We start from the raw sequence: 19476 nt of genomic DNA on the forward strand, positions 1-19476 counted from the left end.
GTCTAGTGCATGGATGGGTACCATTTGAGATACCCATCCATTATGATGTCATCTGAAAGGGCATAGCTGAAATTATTCAACTATTTTTTAAAATCTTTTGGGGACTTTTAGGAGCGGAGGTGGGAGCAGAACGCTTCCCAGAAGCATATAATATGATACTATATTATATCCCTACTTGCCACCAAAATGCCAAAAATGGGCTGAAAAAAAAAATAGCCATTCTCCTTCTGCAGCTGAATTTTAATAGCATATTTGTTTTATTTATATCCCGTCTTTCCTTCAGGAGATTACAATGATATATGCAGAACTACCTCCTCCAATTTTTCCCCACAACAACTCTGTGAAGTAGGTTAGGCTGAGAGAGTGTAACTGGCTCAAATTAGTGAGTTTCCATGGCTGAGAGTAGACTTGAAGCTAGTCTCCCCAGTCCTAGTCCAGTAACTTAACCAGTACTCCACACTGGGTCTCTTGGGATGTTGGAGGCCACATGTGGATCACAGGTTGCCTATTCCTCACTAGGCATGTAGTGAGAACCTTGCCAATTGGACTTTTCAGTAGTTAAGGCTAAAGAAAGACTGGCTTAGCACAGTGTGTAAAAATAGCTAGCACAGAGCAGCCTTCCACAATCTGGTCAGTGTATCCATATACATTGACTACAGTTCCCATCATTCCAGTTGGCCCAGCCATGGTGCATGGAAATTGTGGCAGTTGTGATCATCATCTGGTGGCACCAGAAAACTTGGGGAAAACTGTGATAGATTCCCTTTTCCATTCCTGTGAAAGGTTTTCAAGGGCTTCATGCAGCTTTACTGATGCTCTTATTGTATCATCTTAAGGAAAGCTGTGATAAATGAAACATAAGTAAACATGGCGCTAGGCTAGTAATCACTGACCTCCTGCCTTACAACTACCCTGGTTGCTGGGAACTCCAATGCTAATGCGATACTTCTTAATGCTTCCTGCAACTCCACTTTAATCTGTAACTTAAGGCATTAGAATAACTTAAGGCAAATAATCCATATATTTTCTTACGTCAGGTAAATTCATGATGAAATCATAGGCATTGGCTTCTTTGGCAGCTTTCTCTATCTCTTCCATGGTGACATTTTCACGGCCATATTGAATGTTTTCTGCAATTGTCGTGGCAAATAGCACAGGTTCCTGGTTCACAACGCCAATAACTTCCCTCAGATACCTTAAATTCAGGGTCTTAATATTCTGTCCATCAATGGTAATCTAAAACAAAACAAAAATTTCACAAATTCCAGTTGGGGCTGAATAAATAGTGAGAGGCTATCAGAACCTCAAAGCAAGAAAGAACATCAAAAGATCCCCCTGAGTATCTAACACATAATTTACAGAATGGAGTAGAAGGAAGATGTATATCTAGATAGGAATGTGGGAAGATGTGGAAGAGAGGTCTATTTACAAAAAGCTGCTAATAACAGTCACCACAGTGGTCTTCCATTGTCAGGATGGAAAAAGACAAAACAAAACAGGAAGCTGCCTGTTTTCTTGGACATAACAGCAAAGGAGAAAAAAGACCTTTTCTATAATAGGCCCTGACTGTTAGAAATCCTGAAGTCTCCGTCTTGCTGAAGCTTTTTTCATAAGACTCTTAGTCAAGGTTAAAGTTCTGCTCCCCCACTTTTATGCTGATTTATTTTATCCTAGTCTTTGTGATATTATATGAATTATTTTAATAATTGGAATTGTTTTTACTGTAATTTGATTTTTTTTTCTTACTGTGTTTTACTATTTAATGATTTTTTTAATAAGCCACTTGGTTTCCTTGCATAAGAAAGTATTTTTAAATAAGTAAATAAATAAGTGTTTTATCTTATAAGAATGTGATTAAAAATTTCAAAACAGAAAGGAGAAGCATTCTTCAGGTATTATTTACACTGAATACTGCATGATTCACAGATGTTTATTTATTATTCTTATTTGAAATACTTTCAGGATACAACCGCTCTTAAACTAGTTTAGAGAATAGAACAGCATTTTATAACAATGTTTAATTTTTAATGTTTAACTAGAGTGGCCAGATTTCCAGCAGTCAAAATTAGGACACATTAATTTGTTTCAATCTATATATTTATCAGTACTAATCCATAATTTAATATCCCAAGATGTCCAGACAAAAGCTGTATTAAAGAAAAACTGGAAGTTAAAGTTTAGAAGGGCTTCTCTGTAATGAAAAAGTTTTCCATCATGCCAAGTACTTCCTTTTTTATTGAACTCCTACCCTGTACGCAAAATGATTACTGTGTCAAACCAAGTTAAGACTTAAAAGCAAAAGACCCCTTTAGCTATCATTCCAGCAAGGGGAATGGTACAGGTCTTCTCTTTCATCCCCACCTCCTGCTCCACCAGGAAGTACCCCAGAATTTGATGAATAAAAGAAATCTGAAGCACTATCTCTGATTACAGTACCCGGTATCATTCTAACTCTTCCTTGCCATGCTACCACAGCCTGCTTGACTTCAAGTACTGTACTCATCCCGGCACAATGAAGTTCTTTCCTGCACTGTGGGAAGGTATCTGACATTTAACATAAAATATGTTCCAGGTACACTTGGATGGCTTCAAATATCTTACCGTGCCTTCCATGGGATCATAAAACCTTTGTATCAGTTGGACAGTTGTACTTTTTCCACAACCACTGCTGCCAACCAGGGCTATTGTCTGCCCACTGTTGATCTGCAGATTCAGTCCTTTTAATATCTGAATGAGAAAAATAGAACATGTGCTAGACCACAAGTCACAATGAAATGTGTTTTATTTTACAAAATAATGGCAGAAAGATATCCACACTCCTAGACAGTGCAGTCCTAATGCAAGTTCAAACAGAAGAAATAGATGGCAATGAAATATATTTAAGATTAATCTCAATAAATTCTATTGGCAAAAAGAGATCTGCAGCTGCTTCGATGCCATATTCATTATTGCTTCAGGACTGGGCATTTATTTATTCACAGGAATTTTTTTTTCTGAAAAAACAAAAACTAGGAACTGTAGAAGTGAGCATTCAGGGCAGAACCTCAATTACATAGAAATAAAATGTAGCACATTTTTCAGAAGACTTCTCCATTCTGGCGCTGTCCAAAGGTCTTGGGACTGTAACTCACAGAATGCTCATGGTGGCTGAGAATTCTTAGAAATGTGGCTTCAACACATTTGGAGAGGACCTGTAGGAAAAACTAGTTTAAAGCAATTATGTGGCATTCATGCCATGAAGTCTTTCTAGAATTGGCTCAGTGACTTATTTTTCTACCACTTTGTTCTAAATAAAGCTATATAGTATTGAGATCTTCCTTTAATATTTGAAACCAGTTAGTTACGATTTAAATGGCAACAGTGAAAAATACTTCCTGATTTAACTCACGATACCTTGACATCTGGCCTTGATGGATAATTGAAATATACATTTTGGAAACTGAGATTTCCTGTAATTTTGTCAGGTTTATAGCCACTTTCTGAATAACTATCAATTTGGGGTTCCTATATAAAAGGAAACAACAAATTAAATCCAGTCAGTTTAATACCTTTGCAGATTGAAAGCCAAAGAAAATATTGCATGTAAGACATGTAACATGAAACTTTACCTATATTGTTTGCTATTTTCTCATAAGTAGCCATAATTCTTTTTCCCATAATCATGAAAGGATTGGTTTTACACAGTGAACTAAACCAATCTTCCCCAACTGGTGCATCCTCCAGATCTGTGACCTTCAAGTCCCAGATTCACAGGAAAGACCATGCTGATCAGGAAATTCTTAAAATTATGCACATCTAGAGGATATCTTGTTTGTGAAATCTGTGCTAAGCCACAGTATCATTGTTTGGTTTTAGCTTAACATGTTACCTGAATCTACCAATTGTGTTTTATAAGCAATGGGCTATAGATTACTATTATTTATTAACCCAATCAATTCTGGCTGTAGTCAACAACCTACAGTTAAATATACTTTGGTTTACTGCAATACATGAACTTACGTAATTGTTTACAGCCAATTTAGATCTTTAGATCTGTTCCTTGTTCTTGACCTTTATCTCCCTTCCCAAAGAATTATATGGACTCTCTTTTGACTTTGCTTATAGGAACAGAGAAAGGCTCTCATTAAAAATATATCGAAAGACAAATCGATCCATCTTTTTTCCTCCATGTCCATCAGTACATCTTTCAACTTCTGTTTTGGGTTTCTTAGGCCATCTCTTACAAGCATTTTGTCCCACTCTTTAGCTATGCCTCTGGGGTCATACAGTTATCACCCTCAGTTGGTATTATTTAAATTAACCTATCTAAATTAACTATTTACAGAGTAAGTGCAAAGATTCATTTAACTTTACTCTCTTTGGTTGTCAATTGACACACAATACAGCTATCTCTGTATTCTGATCATTCATCTAGCTCCTCCTGTTTTCTACTCCTTCTCCTAAAAGTATATCATCAATGAACTGGGTAGATCATTTCACTGTAGTGATAAATACTGCAATCTGTTTTCTCTGTTGACTTTTTAGCTAATGTTGAAACATAGCCTTTTAGCCTTTACTGTTAGTTTTGAGACTTGCTTGGCTATTCACTAAGAACCAGAAAGAGGCAATTAACAATCTTTGTTAATGGCTAGATTCAAAGAATTACCTTAGGTATGCATAGCTTTGTGGGATTTTTTAGGAAAAAAGATCTCCATCCTTTGAAAAACAGATCTGATATGCCTGCCGCATGCCCAAAGCTACAAAATCCAGCGATCCAATAAATGGCAGCAAAACAAACCTCTTTCTGCTATCTAATGGTCATCTGGATTGTTGCACTATCCATCTTTGGTAGCCCTACTATATGGTGCCACAGCATAGGGATCTAATTGCCTTTTTACCTGGTTTCCAGCAATAATGATTAAAAACCTTTAACAGATCTCCGGCTCCCTGGCTCTTTTCATTTGTAGGCATGGTTCCAAAAAGGATACTTACATTGTCTATAATATTGAATATTGTATATGCTGCTCCTCTTGCACTAGCAAATGCTTCTAGGTTTGGAGAGACTTGGCCAATGCTAAATGCTCCTATGAGCACAGCAAAAAAGACCTAAACAGAAAGGGTTTCAGAACAAAAAGAAATATCCATGGTTAGCTATGTAGTTTCCATATGCAGTAATATAACAGTGATGTGGCCGAATTTCAGCAAGCAGAAAAATGTCTACTGAAGGAAATAATGATGACTGCGAGGAAATATGCTCAGTATAATGTTTGAATAATTTCATTCAGAGTGTAAATGTAATGGTATATGTAGCCATTTCAAAGTTTGCATTGTAGGAAAATGTGGACATTTTCACTGAGATGATCTTATAATAGTCTGACCGTGTTCTAATCCCTGCGCTATCAAATTGATAGAGGAAATATGGAGTTTATATTTGCAATATGTATTTCTTTATTATTTTTTTTCCTTCCTTCCTTCCTTCCTTCCTTCCTTCCTTCCTTCCTTCCTTCCTTCCTTCCTTCCTTCCTTCCTTCCACTGCCCTGACTCCCAATGACTCTGGGTGGTTCACAAATGAAAAACATTAAAAGCAAGGGAAAAAACCCATTATAGACAAAAATAAAGAAATAAAAGTAAAGTTAAATATATTTAAATACATACACACAACACAACTAAAACAGAATGATGCGTAATAATGCAAGCTGGGCTGGTCCGTGGGTTGAAGTCAACGTTTTCACTTGACATAATGAACAGGAGAGACTCCAAATACTGCCGGTTGACGTCATTTTTAAATAAGTGAAGAGACACACAAGACTAAGATCTAAGATAATGTATTGTACTGTACTTGCACTACTTGAGGATTTGGGGAGTTAAACATCTTTGCATAGCAAACCATTCCTATAAAGCTGGAGAGAACAATAATAATTTCAGGAGAAGGGCTTAGGGTTTGGGGAATAACACAAAGTAGATAAGTCTGTTATAATGTCAGCCCTTCAAGGTAGACCAGACTAGGAAACCAAAGTCATGAAGGCCAATACTACTTTTATTATAAGGTATAGTAACAGAATCTTGCAAGTGTGAATGTGCTTCCCCCCTTGCTCCCTTTATCTTCATGAGAACTAGGGAAGGTCTTATCTGAAATGCTTTCTCAGGTTACAGTTCTGGCCCTGATTCAGATTTCTTTTATCTGAATGTTGTCTTGGTAGCGGCAATAATTGGCTGAATGCGCCATTATTTACTGAACTTGATGAACCAGAAATTCTATTGCAAAACCATGCTTTTCTACCACCTTCAGCTGCAATGACATGCGGTGCTTGGCAAAACAGGGAAACATTCAGTAACTCTGCACCATTTCCTAAACAAAGGCCTTAAAAGCATCCTGATTCAGGAAATCTACAAGCAAAATATATGGTGGTCTCACGTCTCAGGCCTTTCGTATTTAAGAATTACCATTGCTTGGCAGGCAAAAAGAGAAAAATAAACATGCCACATAAATATAGTCCACCCTTGGCAAATCACACTCTTTCCAGCTAGGAGGGTTTTTAGACAGAAAATATGCAGTGCCTCCCTCAACAATAATATACAGCTTTATTTGTCTTGCCTAACCCCTTGAATGATTATGGAAATTGGCCAAATAATCATGCTGGGCTGCACAATGAAAGGAAGCTACTACATGTGTAAAGGCATATTCCAGGTGACAGCCTGGACTAATGGGAACTGAAATAGGATGTTAAGGAACGGGCAGGGAAATTAAGAATAACTAGATAACGAATCCAACAAACAGATCAGCTCCCAGCAGACCTGGGATCAAAGGACACAATAAAAGAAGCAGAAGTACAAAACAAACAGAATCAAAAGTATATTCTTAAAGGGAAATCCAGCCTTGGAAAAGCAGCTTTGTCATGAGATAAATGAAGCAAAGGTCCTCTTGCATAAGCTACATATAGCTAAAGGAGGGAGCAACAGGGATGAATGGGAATGCCACTCTGCTGGTTCAAATCAAGGGGAAGTCGATCTCCCTTGCCACTGACCTGGTGCTTCGAGGACACCCATAAGCAAGATAGGAAGTTGATAGCTATCTCTCACAACAGTGCATATGAAATAACATATAATATGAAGTCTCCTTCAAGTTAAGGTCGACTCCATAAAATTTTCTTGGCAGTAATGCAGACACGGGTTGCCACTGCTTTCTTCCAAGATAGCGTTTGACCTTCCCATTTTAGTCTACTGCCCTTGGATTTGTGGTGATCTCCTAGATGCTTAACTCTTCCAGATCAACCAAGGCTCTAACTGGATGAAATAAAATATACATGGCTTTGTACATGTGCATTTGCAAAGTTATTTTCACACCATAAAGACCCAACTTTTGAAATTGGTTATTTTTTTGCAAAAGAAAATTGTACAGCTGTTTGCCAACACTTACTGTAAGGACTTTCCCAATACTGTAACCTTCATCTATTATCAGTGTAGTTCCATACCAGAAAGCCAATGCATAGGAGGCATATATTAATAAGAAAGCAACTCCAAGGGAAATACTGGTTGTCATAGCCTTCCTTATTCCAATGTTTTTAGCATCTTCTAAATTTTTATAATATCTGAAAGAAGAATGCAAACTCAGTATATTATATAATTGCATTGGACACAAAATGCATTTTCCTCTCAATTATATTGTTTATAGTTATTAACTTATCTTAAGAAAAATTATAGAATAGTCATGCGTTTGCTTATCATAATTCCATAAAAATATTTCTGCGCAAAATTAATGATTACAAACAACCACTTGTCTTTTGGCTCAAGGAAAAAGGAACAAGCGATATCTATGCTAAATGAAGAGCCCTATCCTGAACTGGCCAAATGGTCAAGTTCTCTATCAGCTTCTCCTGCAACAAAAGTGTTACAGTATTTCATTCTGGCCAAAATTAGTTATTCTAATTATTCAGTTATTCCCTGACACATGCAGCTATAGTGTCTTTTTAGTAGCAGCTTGTTGTGTGTGTGTGTGTGCATGTGCATGCACACGTGTGCACCTTATATTCAAATTCATTTAATTTCCTTTTTATCATGAACTGATGTGGTTAACACTGGAAGCTACTGCAAGTCCTGCGTGTTCCATTTTTCCATTTACTGTTGATCAGGAAATGGACGAGAGGAATCAGGAAAAAAGAAACAGAAGCCGATTTTCTTTTCTGCTGTAAAGTACTCTGTTTCATTGCAGATGTAGAGCATCACTGAGAAGCAAGAAGTAACATCCCAAACTGCAGTCCTGCAGGAGTTTTTCATTTCAACTCCCTGCTGGTTGAAGACAATAGGTGCTGTGCTCCAAAAGATCTGGATGGCGTTGTTTTGACAAGGCTAACGTTTTAGATGAACTCTCATGCCTTAACAAGGATGGGGGAGTGTGGAAATGAATGCTACTAGTCTATTGCTTATTTGCTTTTGGAAGAAGTCAAATATACAGAATGAAACGAGCCAGATGTGTGGACATAACAGCCCCAGAGGTGTTATGTTTTCCTGACCTTTCAATTTCTTTCTTCTGTCCTCCAAAAGCTATCACTGTTCTGATGGCACCTAGGACTTCCTCAGCAACCGACCCAGCTTTTGCATATGCAGCAAGTTCCTGGTTGGTGAATGCAGAAAGGATCTGTGGAAAAGAACAAAGTGTTGACCTTTCCATTTAAAGCAATTCTCCATTAAATCGAACACCAGCTTCATTTTTTTTTACATAAACTTCCCCAGTGGTGCATTGAAGATTAGACACTCCCACCCCCTGAAAATGTCTACAATATGTTTCTTCTTAAAACCAAGTTCTGCCTGCCCCACCTTTGTTCCCCTTCCCTTGGCCAGCACCTTCCTTCCCCCATCTCTCTCTGTCCTCTTCTTAATAGGCTCTGGCATCTTTCTTTTCTTCTCCATTGCCTTTAATTTTTAAAGAATATGAACACATTGTACAGTGTAGTTGTGCCCGGTATCTTTATTTTTCAGAGGACTCTTTGGCAGCACCATATTTTGCTGTCTAGACATCTTCTGGAGAACCCAAGATACCAGCTGTGGATTTATTCTGTAGCCAGGCCAAATTCTGGACAGCCACCAACAACATCTTACCCTTTAGAGACATTTTACAGCACTGAGCAAAGGTCTTCACTGTTGCATTTCAGTCTCCTACTGAGCTGCCTTTGGCTCCCTTCCACTGGCCACATAAAATTACAACCTGCAATGCCTGGTCTTTTCTTTCCTCACCATGTTTACTTCACATGGCAAGGAATTCTTTTAAAAACTGACCACTGGGATGGGAGCAGCAAAGTGCAAGGATAAATGTGGAGGATGGGGGAGCAAGCAAATGCACCAGGTTGCCTGGACTGTAGGAGAGAGAACAATTAGAAGAAAAATTGTAAATCACCAAAGGGTAGTGCTTAAACAACTGAGCTTCCCAAGGGCCATGCAAGCCTCAAAATATGGAGACAAGCAGAGCGATTGACCCCAAGTGTGAAAAAGCTCTCTCTTAAAGGACAAAGGACACTTTCGCATCACCACAATTTTCATTCCCCAGATTGTCAGATGCAAGATTATCTTCACTTTGGCTGAGTCAGAAACACTGAGTGAAATCCCCTAACTCCCACTCCACATAGAAAAGAAATAAAGAACAAAAGCAGGCATCCTGGGGCTTTGCATGTCACTTATCCGTTGCAGAAGAGATGTGCTGGTGTGACCATGTGTGCGCGCATGTGTGTGCACTGATGGTAACTTGCAGGGGGTTCCACAAGAGGGTCAAAAAGGTCAAGTTGACAATCACAAGTGAGCAATCAAAGCACCACCTCCTTTTATGTGTGCCACCCACAAATAAACTTGCTATACTGTCAAGACACAATTCAGGAAAATTCAGTAGAGTTTTAGATTTAAATATTCCATTCTGTAACCAAAACTAATAAATCAGGGGCCAGCAATGAACCAAACATGTTCTTCCTTTTTCCTTGAAAGAAGGTATATTATATCCTGTGCTACCACAATATTTTGCTCATGACATGCAGCCCCTGGACATGCACTTATTATCCCTGCTATTATTTCAAGAAACACAGACGCAATCCAAACCCCATTTTAGGCAGAAGTGCAATGGTGTTTTCATGACTGAAATGAGTGAACTGTGTACTGTACCATTACATTTCAGCACAAGTATACTTGCCTTTGCCCAAATTGCAGCTGAGATTCCTAGAACGGGACTGACGGCAAGGATTACAAGGGTCAATTTCCATCCTTCAGTGAATCCAACTATAAATCCTGCTAGAAATGCTGATATTCCCTGCATTAGCATTCCAATTTTATCACCAATTCCTTCATTGATTTTGGAGACATCTCTAAAAACAAATTAGAGCAAACTGGTTAGAGCAATATTCAGGAAATAACTACCAAGATGCATTTTTCCTGGTTTTCTGACATAGTTCAATTGTACAGGCACAGCACAGTTTGAGCATATACACGGGCACACGATATACATCCCCCCACCAGAAAACATACAGTCTACAAAATATAGTGCCAGAGTTAAATTATATGTTGAAAAGAAGCAAATATTTAGTTATCATCATTATTCTTTTCCAAAAGCCATTCAGATGAATATGTCTACTTTTAAAAAGCTCCTGATATTAAATGATTTTTTTCTGTGCTTAAGCTTCAATACTCCAGAATACATTTCATTATGTCCATGAAATATTATGGCAGGTAGTTGTATCATGAATAAAGGGAAAAATTGTAAAGGAGGGAGGTAAAAATTCAATGAACTGGAAGGAGTATAATTTGTAAGCATTCTAAATAAAACTCACAGATATTCAAGATAAGGTATTGGTGGTAACAACTGTCTTTTTGTTCTACTAAGAAATGAATGAATTTGATGGAGACTTTAAGCCAGTGTTGTCCAAACTTGGCCACTTTAAGATGAGTGGACTTCATGCTGGCTGGGGAATTCTGGGAGTTGAAGTCCACTCATCTTAAAGTGGCCAACACTGCTTTAAGCAGACTCAAAGATATATTTTAGTTTGGCAATTTCAAGCTGAAGTTCCCCTTGGAAGTCCTTTTCTTGGGGACCAGCACAATGCAAAGAATCTTTGTCCCTCGGCCTTTGCCATCGAGTGCTATACACATACATTTCAGGGCTGAACTTTCCTTACTTACATTAAGCAGTTGGGATTTTACTTTAAGGTTAATCAGACTGGTAAATTAAATTAGCTACTGAAGAAAAAGCATGAAATATGTACTCACTCTATAAGTCGTGTATTTAGTTCCCCAACATCATTTACATCAAACCATCCAATTTCTTGCCTCATGATGGCGTGGAAAAATTGTTGCCTAATTCTTTTGATCTGGCGGCCAGCCGCAAGTGTCCAACATGCAATGTATGCGTAGGCAGAGACAAGAACTCCAGCTCCTATGGCTGAATACCAGTATGCATGCCTAAAATGCAATATTGTAGAGGCAAATTCAAGAAGGTAATCAATGTTTGTCCATAGTATCCTAATTAGTCTTAGGAAAAATTGACCATAATGTAGACAGTATACTCAGTGTAAACAACTAAAATTGTTATCTCAAGGCAAGTACATGATGACCTGACCGAAAGAATATCTGGTCTATTAGATTTTTTCAGTTACCAGTCAGGGTCCTAAAAAGTAGTACAGTGGTACCTCTAGTTACGAATGCCCCTCCTTACGAATTTTTCAAGATACGACCAGCTCCAGCCCCAAAAATTTACCTCTACTTGCGAACTCCGCCTCTACTTACAAACCGGATCCGCGGCCATTTTCCCTACTGCCATGCGGTCGCGGCTTCCTGTGGGCGAGATCGTGGTAGCAAGGAGACATTTGGTGAGGCTTGTGGTGTGTTTTGTGGCGTTTGGAAGGTTTTTGTAGCGTTTGGAAGGTTTTTGAGGTTTAAAAATAAAATGCATATGTTTCAGAACTGTTTAGTCGTATTTACATTGAACCTTATGGGGGAAATTTACCTTGGGGTGCGACCAAATTCTGAGGGCGGAACGGATTAACCGTATTTACATTGAACCTTATGGGAAACTTTACCTCGACTTGAGACCAACTCGAGTTGCAACCAGAGTCACGGAATGGATTAAGTTCGTAACTAGAGGTACCACTGTATAAGCATAACATTGAGCCAAGTAATCTTCCTATTCTTCTCAAACGTTTGTATTCAGTTGGAAGCATACTCTCAAGTCCTAACGGTCAGTCTTTCTCAAGCTGGTGCCTTCCAAATAAATTAGGCTGTATCACCCAACATACATAGCTACTGTAGCATGGCTACTAGCTCTACTGCCTGGTGGATTATGAGACTTCTAGTCCTACACATCATGAAGACAACAGCTTGGGGAAGTTTGTTGCATGAAGTAGACTTTGCATAGCATTAAGCCATCTTAACTTGATTAATAAATTCATATTGTTTTAATCTGCAGAAAGATTCTTACAGCAGACATAGACATCTGCAGCTAGCCAAAATGATGAAACATGTGTCATGATGTCATAGTGGAAGCCCTTTTGTACTTTTATGGTACCTGACCCCCACTCCCCATCCCCTTCTGTGGATGTCCATGGTTGTGGGGTTGGAGAAGCCTACATGTAAGATACTCGGGGAAAAAGAGCAGATTGGGCAGGAGCCATTTTCAGCCTCTTTGGTCCCATTGTTGCATAAATGCAGCTATCTAAAGTATAAGATTTGCATCCTTCCCCCAATTCTCTAAAATCTGGATTCTTACCAACATCAGAATGCACACTAAGACAGCCTTCCCTAATCTGACAACTTCCAGATTTGTTGAAGTAGAGTTGGCAGGCTGTCTCTGGAGTTGTACTTCAACACATTGGTAATCATCAGGCCCTCAGTTGAGTGCCCCTCCCTCCAAACTACAACATCCATGATAATTGATGTATAATGTATTTTCCCCAGTAACTCTTCTACTTGGGACTGATAACATGTTTGCTCTGATCATCCCTTCATATGTGGTGCTGATATATTGTTTTATGAGCACCACAACTTGCTATACTGTGGCTAGCCAAGAAGCATCTATTCAGCTATGGTCTTCTGGACTACAGACAAAATAATTAAGATGCATCACTTTAATCAGCTCCTTGCCATTTTTGTTTTTTAAATGATATACAGTCAACAACCTAACATGAGACTAAAATGGTTTCTTTACAGTATAGGCAACTTCATTGTTTTAATTTTATCCAGACTTATATACTTTATTACAGGAAGTTATTTAATCCTTGTTTAAAAATATGAACAATTTAAATGAAGATCTCAGCTATTACACTGTATTACACACATGCAAATATAAACATATCAAATACATAATGTATAATGATATATATTAATTCAAGCTACCTTGTCATTTGTTCTTCTAGAGTCTCAAAAAATAGGGACTGGGAAATATTAATTAAAGATATATTCTCTAGATGGAAGGAAGAAAAAATGGTGTAATAACAATAATAATTAAAGACAATATTAAGGGAATATTAGAATATTAAGACAATAAGATGTTTCATTCGCTTTTTGTATTCAGTCTAGATCATTGGCTCTGATCTATTCCCAGTCATTTGACTATAAACCTTTTTAAAACTATATATTCAGATAACAATTGCCTGATAGATTCTTTGTAGCTATTCCTGCAACTCTTTTCTTATTACAAAATCGTCTTTGCTTTTTAGCAAGCTTTTGAATGGCTGCACACATATAGAATCCATTGCCAAGGTCTCTGAAAAAAATATAATTGACTTGATCAGATGCATTAATTCAGCCCTGATGTCTTGCTGGCATATTTGATTAATTACCCAAGAATATTGCTATAAATATTGCATGACTCCAGTTATTTTAATATCCCAAATAACATTCTATTATTTCTGCTTGGTACCTTTTTTTCTTGAAAACATATATGTACAGTATAACATTAAACATGATTTGAAAAAAGATGGTATGATGTACTATTCACAGGAGCATAGGAAACTAAAGAAGTGCCTACTTGTGTTACCAATTTGGCTTGTGATCCCAATTCTCCTTGCTGTTATACAGGTAGACCTCACTTACCAACTGTCTCGTGCAGCGACCATTCGAAGTTACAACAGTGCTGAAAAAATAACTTTGCTACCAAGGTGTGTATTTACTACTTTTGCAGTCTCTCTCTCTCTCTCAGTCATATGTTTGCCATTACAGTCAGTTAGTACACATTGTCTTATGCCTGACCCATTTTTTTCTCCCCCCCCCCCCACAGTGCGGAAAGATTGGAGAGGAAGAGATTACAAGAGAGTAAGCAGGCACACAATGCTAGCACATTCCTTTCAATGTGTATTCCCCATTGTGTGTCTGCTTACTCTCCTGTAATCCCATCCTCTCCAATGAATGTAAATACAAACATTAATTCCCTTATTGCTAATTATCCCAGTGCCGGGTTGAGCATTCCAAAGGGTGGGGGAGTGGGGAAAAGGAAAGCGCATTCACAGTCATGTGACTTCCCATTTAGTGACTGCTTCACTTAGTGACAGAGTTGCTGGTTCCAATTGTGGTCGCTAAACAAGGACTACCTGTATCCAAGTTAAGTAGGTTTTCTCCTAGAGAAAATAGGAGTTAGGAGTACTACAGATATCACTTGTTTGTACAGTTCTCTGTCCATGGCAGGAAATAATAAAGCTCAGAAAAGTTCTGTTGAGGACCACTTAGGACTTCCTGTTTAAGGAGTTCATTGTCCTTGTTTGTATGGTTCCATTAAAAAGCCCTTAGATCTAAGATTGTCAGAAATGGACAATCTAAGGCTTAGGACTACATGTAGCCCCTAGAATGAGCCCTGCCTACAGTTGTCAAAGATAGGTAGTATGGTTTCTTGCCATTTGGTAGTGGAAAACACTAAAAATATAGTGTAAGCTCTAAGATAGATTTATACTTTATAAAACAAAGAAAAATGCCAAACTGCTGCAACAAACAAAAACAAAAAAGAAAAGAAAAGGCCTACTATAGCCCTTGATCATCCACAAAATGTTAACTTTTGTTCTTAAATGTACATGTTTATTTTAAATGCATATGATTGTTATTTGAATGTGCTGGTCTTGCTTACTTCTAAATGGGCATGCATATGATTCGCAAGGGCACAGTTATTTTTGATTTTGGTCCCACACACTTCTATTTTGACTCCATCTGATTTTAGAATATGGCCTTGTATAAGAGGAACTCAGAGTCTAATTTGGTATAAGGCAGCTTTCCTATGGTGCTATGACTCCTTACATGCTCCAAAGATTATTCATTATGGCTATAGTCTGGTTTTGGCAAATGATTCTATTTTGTTTATAATATTTATTACCTGTGTTAGGTATACCTATCTGTCCAGCTGTATCATGTTATCATGTACCTTTTATATGAGTTAACGATATAATGAGTTGCAGTATTCTGGTAATGCGATCAGAGTTGCTTAGAACTCCTTTATCAACATATAGTCATCAACGTAAGACTAGACTGTTCTTGTCTTGTATACCCTGTACTAGTCAATGCCAGCGTTCAACTGCCTACTGAACTTTTGGCATTTTTCTTAAGGATCGGTTATAAGACCACATGCTTCCATTCTCCTTCTTTGCATTCTTTTCATGACATGCTCCTCTTACCTGTAGGAAGACGTCCTGATTGAACAAAGCTATTTGTCATATCTCCAAAGACAATCATCATAACTGGAAGGGAAGCCCCGTGAAGGGCTGCAAAGACAGTGCCCAGTATCATTAAAAATTTATCCAGGGAATCGGAGTAACGAAACTGAAAAGCAAATTATCCATATGTGAAAAGAAATTTGTCCACTTACTGATATCTATCATACAACTAGAACACATACTTCTGTGAGAGTATTCCACAACTAACAAGCAACATTTATTGACTTTTCATTTTTTCTTATTCTTGCATTAAACAAGGCAAACAGTTATGGTCTGTAGTAATGCCTTAAAACATTGTGATCTGGAACCGTCTTAAAAAAAATAGTTTAAATGTAAAATTGCACCATAATATTCACAAGATGAGTTTTCTTATTGGCCATTATTGAATATGAACACACACACACACTGTTGTTTTGAAAGTTTTGCTATTTTAATTTTAAATTTTAATTTTAAAAGAGAGCCAGTTTGGCATAGTGGTTACGGCATTAGGCTAGAAACCAGGAGACTGAGTTTTAGTCCTGCCTTAGGCACAAAGCCAGCTGGGTGACTTTGGGCCAGTCACTCTCTCTCAGCCCTAGGAAGGAGGCCATGGCAAACCACTTCTGAAATCTTGCCAAGAACACTGCAGGGACTAGTCCAGGCAGTTGCTAGGAGTCAACACTGACTCGAAGGCACCAAAACAAAAAACAAAAAAAAAACCCAAAACCAAAAACCCAACATTTTAAAATTTACCATTGTAAATGGGCTGACCATATTAGGTTTTTCTTTTTTCTTTTTCCTTTCCCTGTAAAATAATATATAGTTAAATTTCATTTTTTCTATAATGAACCATTTTTACACAATTCAAATAATAAACAAGAAGCATAATTTGCACTTCTCATAATTTAGGTGTCTCTGAAAGTGAAAATGCTACTGATCCTAACTGAGATGTCTTAAGATCTGGATTATTCCATAATGTTGATTTAGCATGAGAAAAAGAATCAAGATCCAGTTTTCCAGAACTAGCAAACCACAATATTTGAATCAAAGTAACAGTGTGAGGAGTTATGTTTAATCTGTTTATTTTGAACCTCCAAATTGTGTTTTTCGCGCAATTAATTTTAATAATAACTATTGTTACATGCTGTTGATATTTTATTGTTTATTTCTGAACTTTTTACTTTGGTTCTGGATTCTCTGTTAATTGACCTAAGTCAGAATTGATGCAAATAAATAAAGAACTGTTTATCAGAACATTAAGTAATGATAATATGTATAAATTATTTATGTATTCTTATTCCATGTGATATTTCTCAAATTATTACATCAAATATGAATATTATATAAAGATATTTCATTTGATATTGATAGATGGGAGTCTTGAAACCTTATCCTTTTCAATCTAATTTGTTTTCACAATTTTTTTGGTAAAACCATAAACATCTCAGTAATTAGAACTCATTGAAGTCAATGAGTTTTCAAATAATCATAATTCCCTAAATCTGGAACTGATCCATAAACATTGTAAACAGGAGAAAAGCATTTATGTTCTCCTGTGCTTTTGGTGGCTGAATTCACACACTGTGCTCTGCCATAATGTGGTTTATAATCAATAATGAATACAGCCATTGTGGTTTATAATCAATAATCTAATTGCCTACTATTATATGTCTACCAAGCCATTATGACTTTTTCAGCCAACTAGGATTTAAATGAACTATGGTTTATCAACTCATGTGTGAATACAAGCACAGTGTGTGCTTATAACAGAAGCGGACAACTTATTGAAATCAAGGTTCTCATTTCCGTGAAGGTAAACATTTGGGTAAATACATGCAACTCAGGGGTATTTTGTCCTAGTCCAGAAGAATATGATGGGAAGAACAACGTCTGCCTATCTACAAATGGGCTCTATAAGGAGGAGGGACAGAAAGTGGCAAAATCTAATATTTTTGTCCCACTAACTGTTCTCAGCTACCAAAAACAAACATGAAAGCAATATAAATATGCAGATATATTTGTACACTTTCACCAGTTTGTCAGAAGGTGATGATGATGCAGAACATAAGCAACACATGGATTTCTTAAATGATATTTCCTTTTTTTTTTAACAATCCTTCTCTTATTGCTGAAAATTTTGAGGCATATATTTGCAACAAAACTATTGTAAAATGTAAAGAAAAAAAAGAAAAGAAAATAACAAGACTATTATATACTTCATAATAATGAAGAAATAAACAAAGTGACGGGACTAAAATGAAAACTCTCAGTAAGGACCCCAGTGCCCTTTTACGGCAGATGAATGACAAGGTACACTTAGAGATTTGCAACACTAAATATTTCTGTTTAGCTTATAATCCATGGCATGACAGCAAACTTGTAGAATATATTAGTTAGCTCTGAAAAGTAGTATATTTTGAAAGGATGTTTGGCCTCCATAAAAGAAAGCATTATAGAGCATAAATCAGATAAATGCACCAACTGAAAATGCAAAAAACCAACCGACCAAAACAGAAAAACCTACTTTTCGGTTCCAGAAGCATCTTCAATTATAATATTGTCCTCATTAACATTTCCATTAATATGTTTCTTTCCTTCATTTTCAGAAACTGTTTCTACCTGAAGAAAAAAAAATGAATTTCTCAGGAAATGATATGATAAACCCATGTATTGTTTAAAGGAAGATGCAGCTACTAAACTAGGAACACAAACACACGCACACATTGCTCTTTGGGTTTTTTAAACAATGGAAATAATATTGAAAACTAGTGTTCAGTAATTTGGTTGATTAAATAAAGCACTATCTTGGATGCTCTAGCTCCAGTTACACAGAAATTTATACAATCTCTCTGTCTGGAACCTGTCTCAAGAGATCCACAAAGAGAATAGGAATGTTGGATATTATTTCAGGAATTCACCTGAATTCAAATTGATTTTATAATATTAACAGGTGAGAGATTTCTTTTTAAGTTTATTGAACAGTAGTTTACACAGAGGAAAAATGAGGAGTAATGCAAAAAATAATATGAATAAATAAAAAGTAAAAGGCATCCCTAACAAGACAGATGGAAAGTTGTTCATAATTTCATAATTCATAATTTCATCATTTCCATCTATCATAAGAGTTGACAAGTTACACCTGTTGCTATTCACATAATTAACATCATTTTGCCCAAACTGGACAAAAGTGTGATTCTTGCCTCTGAAAGTTCAACTGGGGAGAGAATGTCAGAGCCCTCTTAGGAGAGCATTTTACTTAGATATCATATCTTTTCCCCTCTTTTTAAACCCAGTAGTTAAGTGCACAGTCTATATAACCCACTGAAAAAGATAAAAACATGGACTTACCATTTTGGATATATTGATTGCCTTTTGTCTTGGAAGTATTCGGTATCTAAGGGTTGAGCAGTGATGATGGGCTGTAGATTGGTGGAAAGAATTGGTTCAGTTACACCCAGCATTTATAAACCAGCAGTCTATTGTGGCAGACAGCTGTCGGCAGTTGCCCCTCCCTTTCCTCCTTGTTCTAGCCCTCGAAGGACAAGTCCATGCTGATTGAACTCTACCTCCGCCATAACTAATATTTAACAAAGCTTGAATTGTCACTTATGAACTCTTGCCCTGTAACTCCTCCCTAAGAAAGAGCCCCTAGTGTTAAATGAAAGCCTTTTAAGTTCAGCATTTGTTTCTCCAAACAGGGATCAGAGTAACTGTCTCCTACTTTCTCCATTCTTTTGGGTGGGGATGGAGGGGAGGAATCATTTTCAAACTTTTCTATATATAACAGAGAACAAAAGAAGAAGAAATATTTGGAGGGAAATAGAGCTAAGGAATAATATGAGATAAGGTTAAAAA

At 37.1% G+C, this 19476-nt stretch overlaps 1 protein-coding gene across 1 annotated transcript in view; it reads right to left on the reverse strand.

The window, feature by feature from the left end:
- ABCB1 (ATP binding cassette subfamily B member 1) overlaps positions 1-19098 on the reverse strand; it is a 46762-nt gene extending 27664 nt beyond the window's left edge. The window contains exons 1-13 of the mRNA XM_015887483.3: positions 18970-19098; positions 18146-18240; positions 16375-16426; positions 15604-15748; positions 13343-13409; positions 11222-11413; positions 10152-10323; positions 8491-8615; positions 7398-7569; positions 4972-5085; positions 3394-3504; positions 2602-2727; positions 1033-1236 (exon numbers count right to left, since the gene is read on the reverse strand). Of these exons, the coding sequence (XP_015742969.1) occupies positions 1033-1236; positions 2602-2727; positions 3394-3504; positions 4972-5085; positions 7398-7569; positions 8491-8615; positions 10152-10323; positions 11222-11413; positions 13343-13409; positions 15604-15748; positions 16375-16426; positions 18146-18240; positions 18970-18972 (1578 nt within the window). The 5' untranslated portion in view covers positions 18973-19098. The remainder of the gene's footprint in view (positions 1-1032; positions 1237-2601; positions 2728-3393; positions 3505-4971; positions 5086-7397; positions 7570-8490; positions 8616-10151; positions 10324-11221; positions 11414-13342; positions 13410-15603; positions 15749-16374; positions 16427-18145; positions 18241-18969) is intronic.
- Between the last annotated feature and the right edge of the window lie 378 nt (positions 19099-19476).

Source organism: Python bivittatus, unplaced genomic scaffold (genome assembly GCF_059951505.1).
Source record: "Python bivittatus isolate LINGU-HERP-01145 unplaced genomic scaffold, Pbiv_v1 ctg000610_np1212, whole genome shotgun sequence".
Classification (NCBI taxonomy): Eukaryota; Metazoa; Chordata; class Lepidosauria; order Squamata; family Pythonidae; genus Python; species Python bivittatus.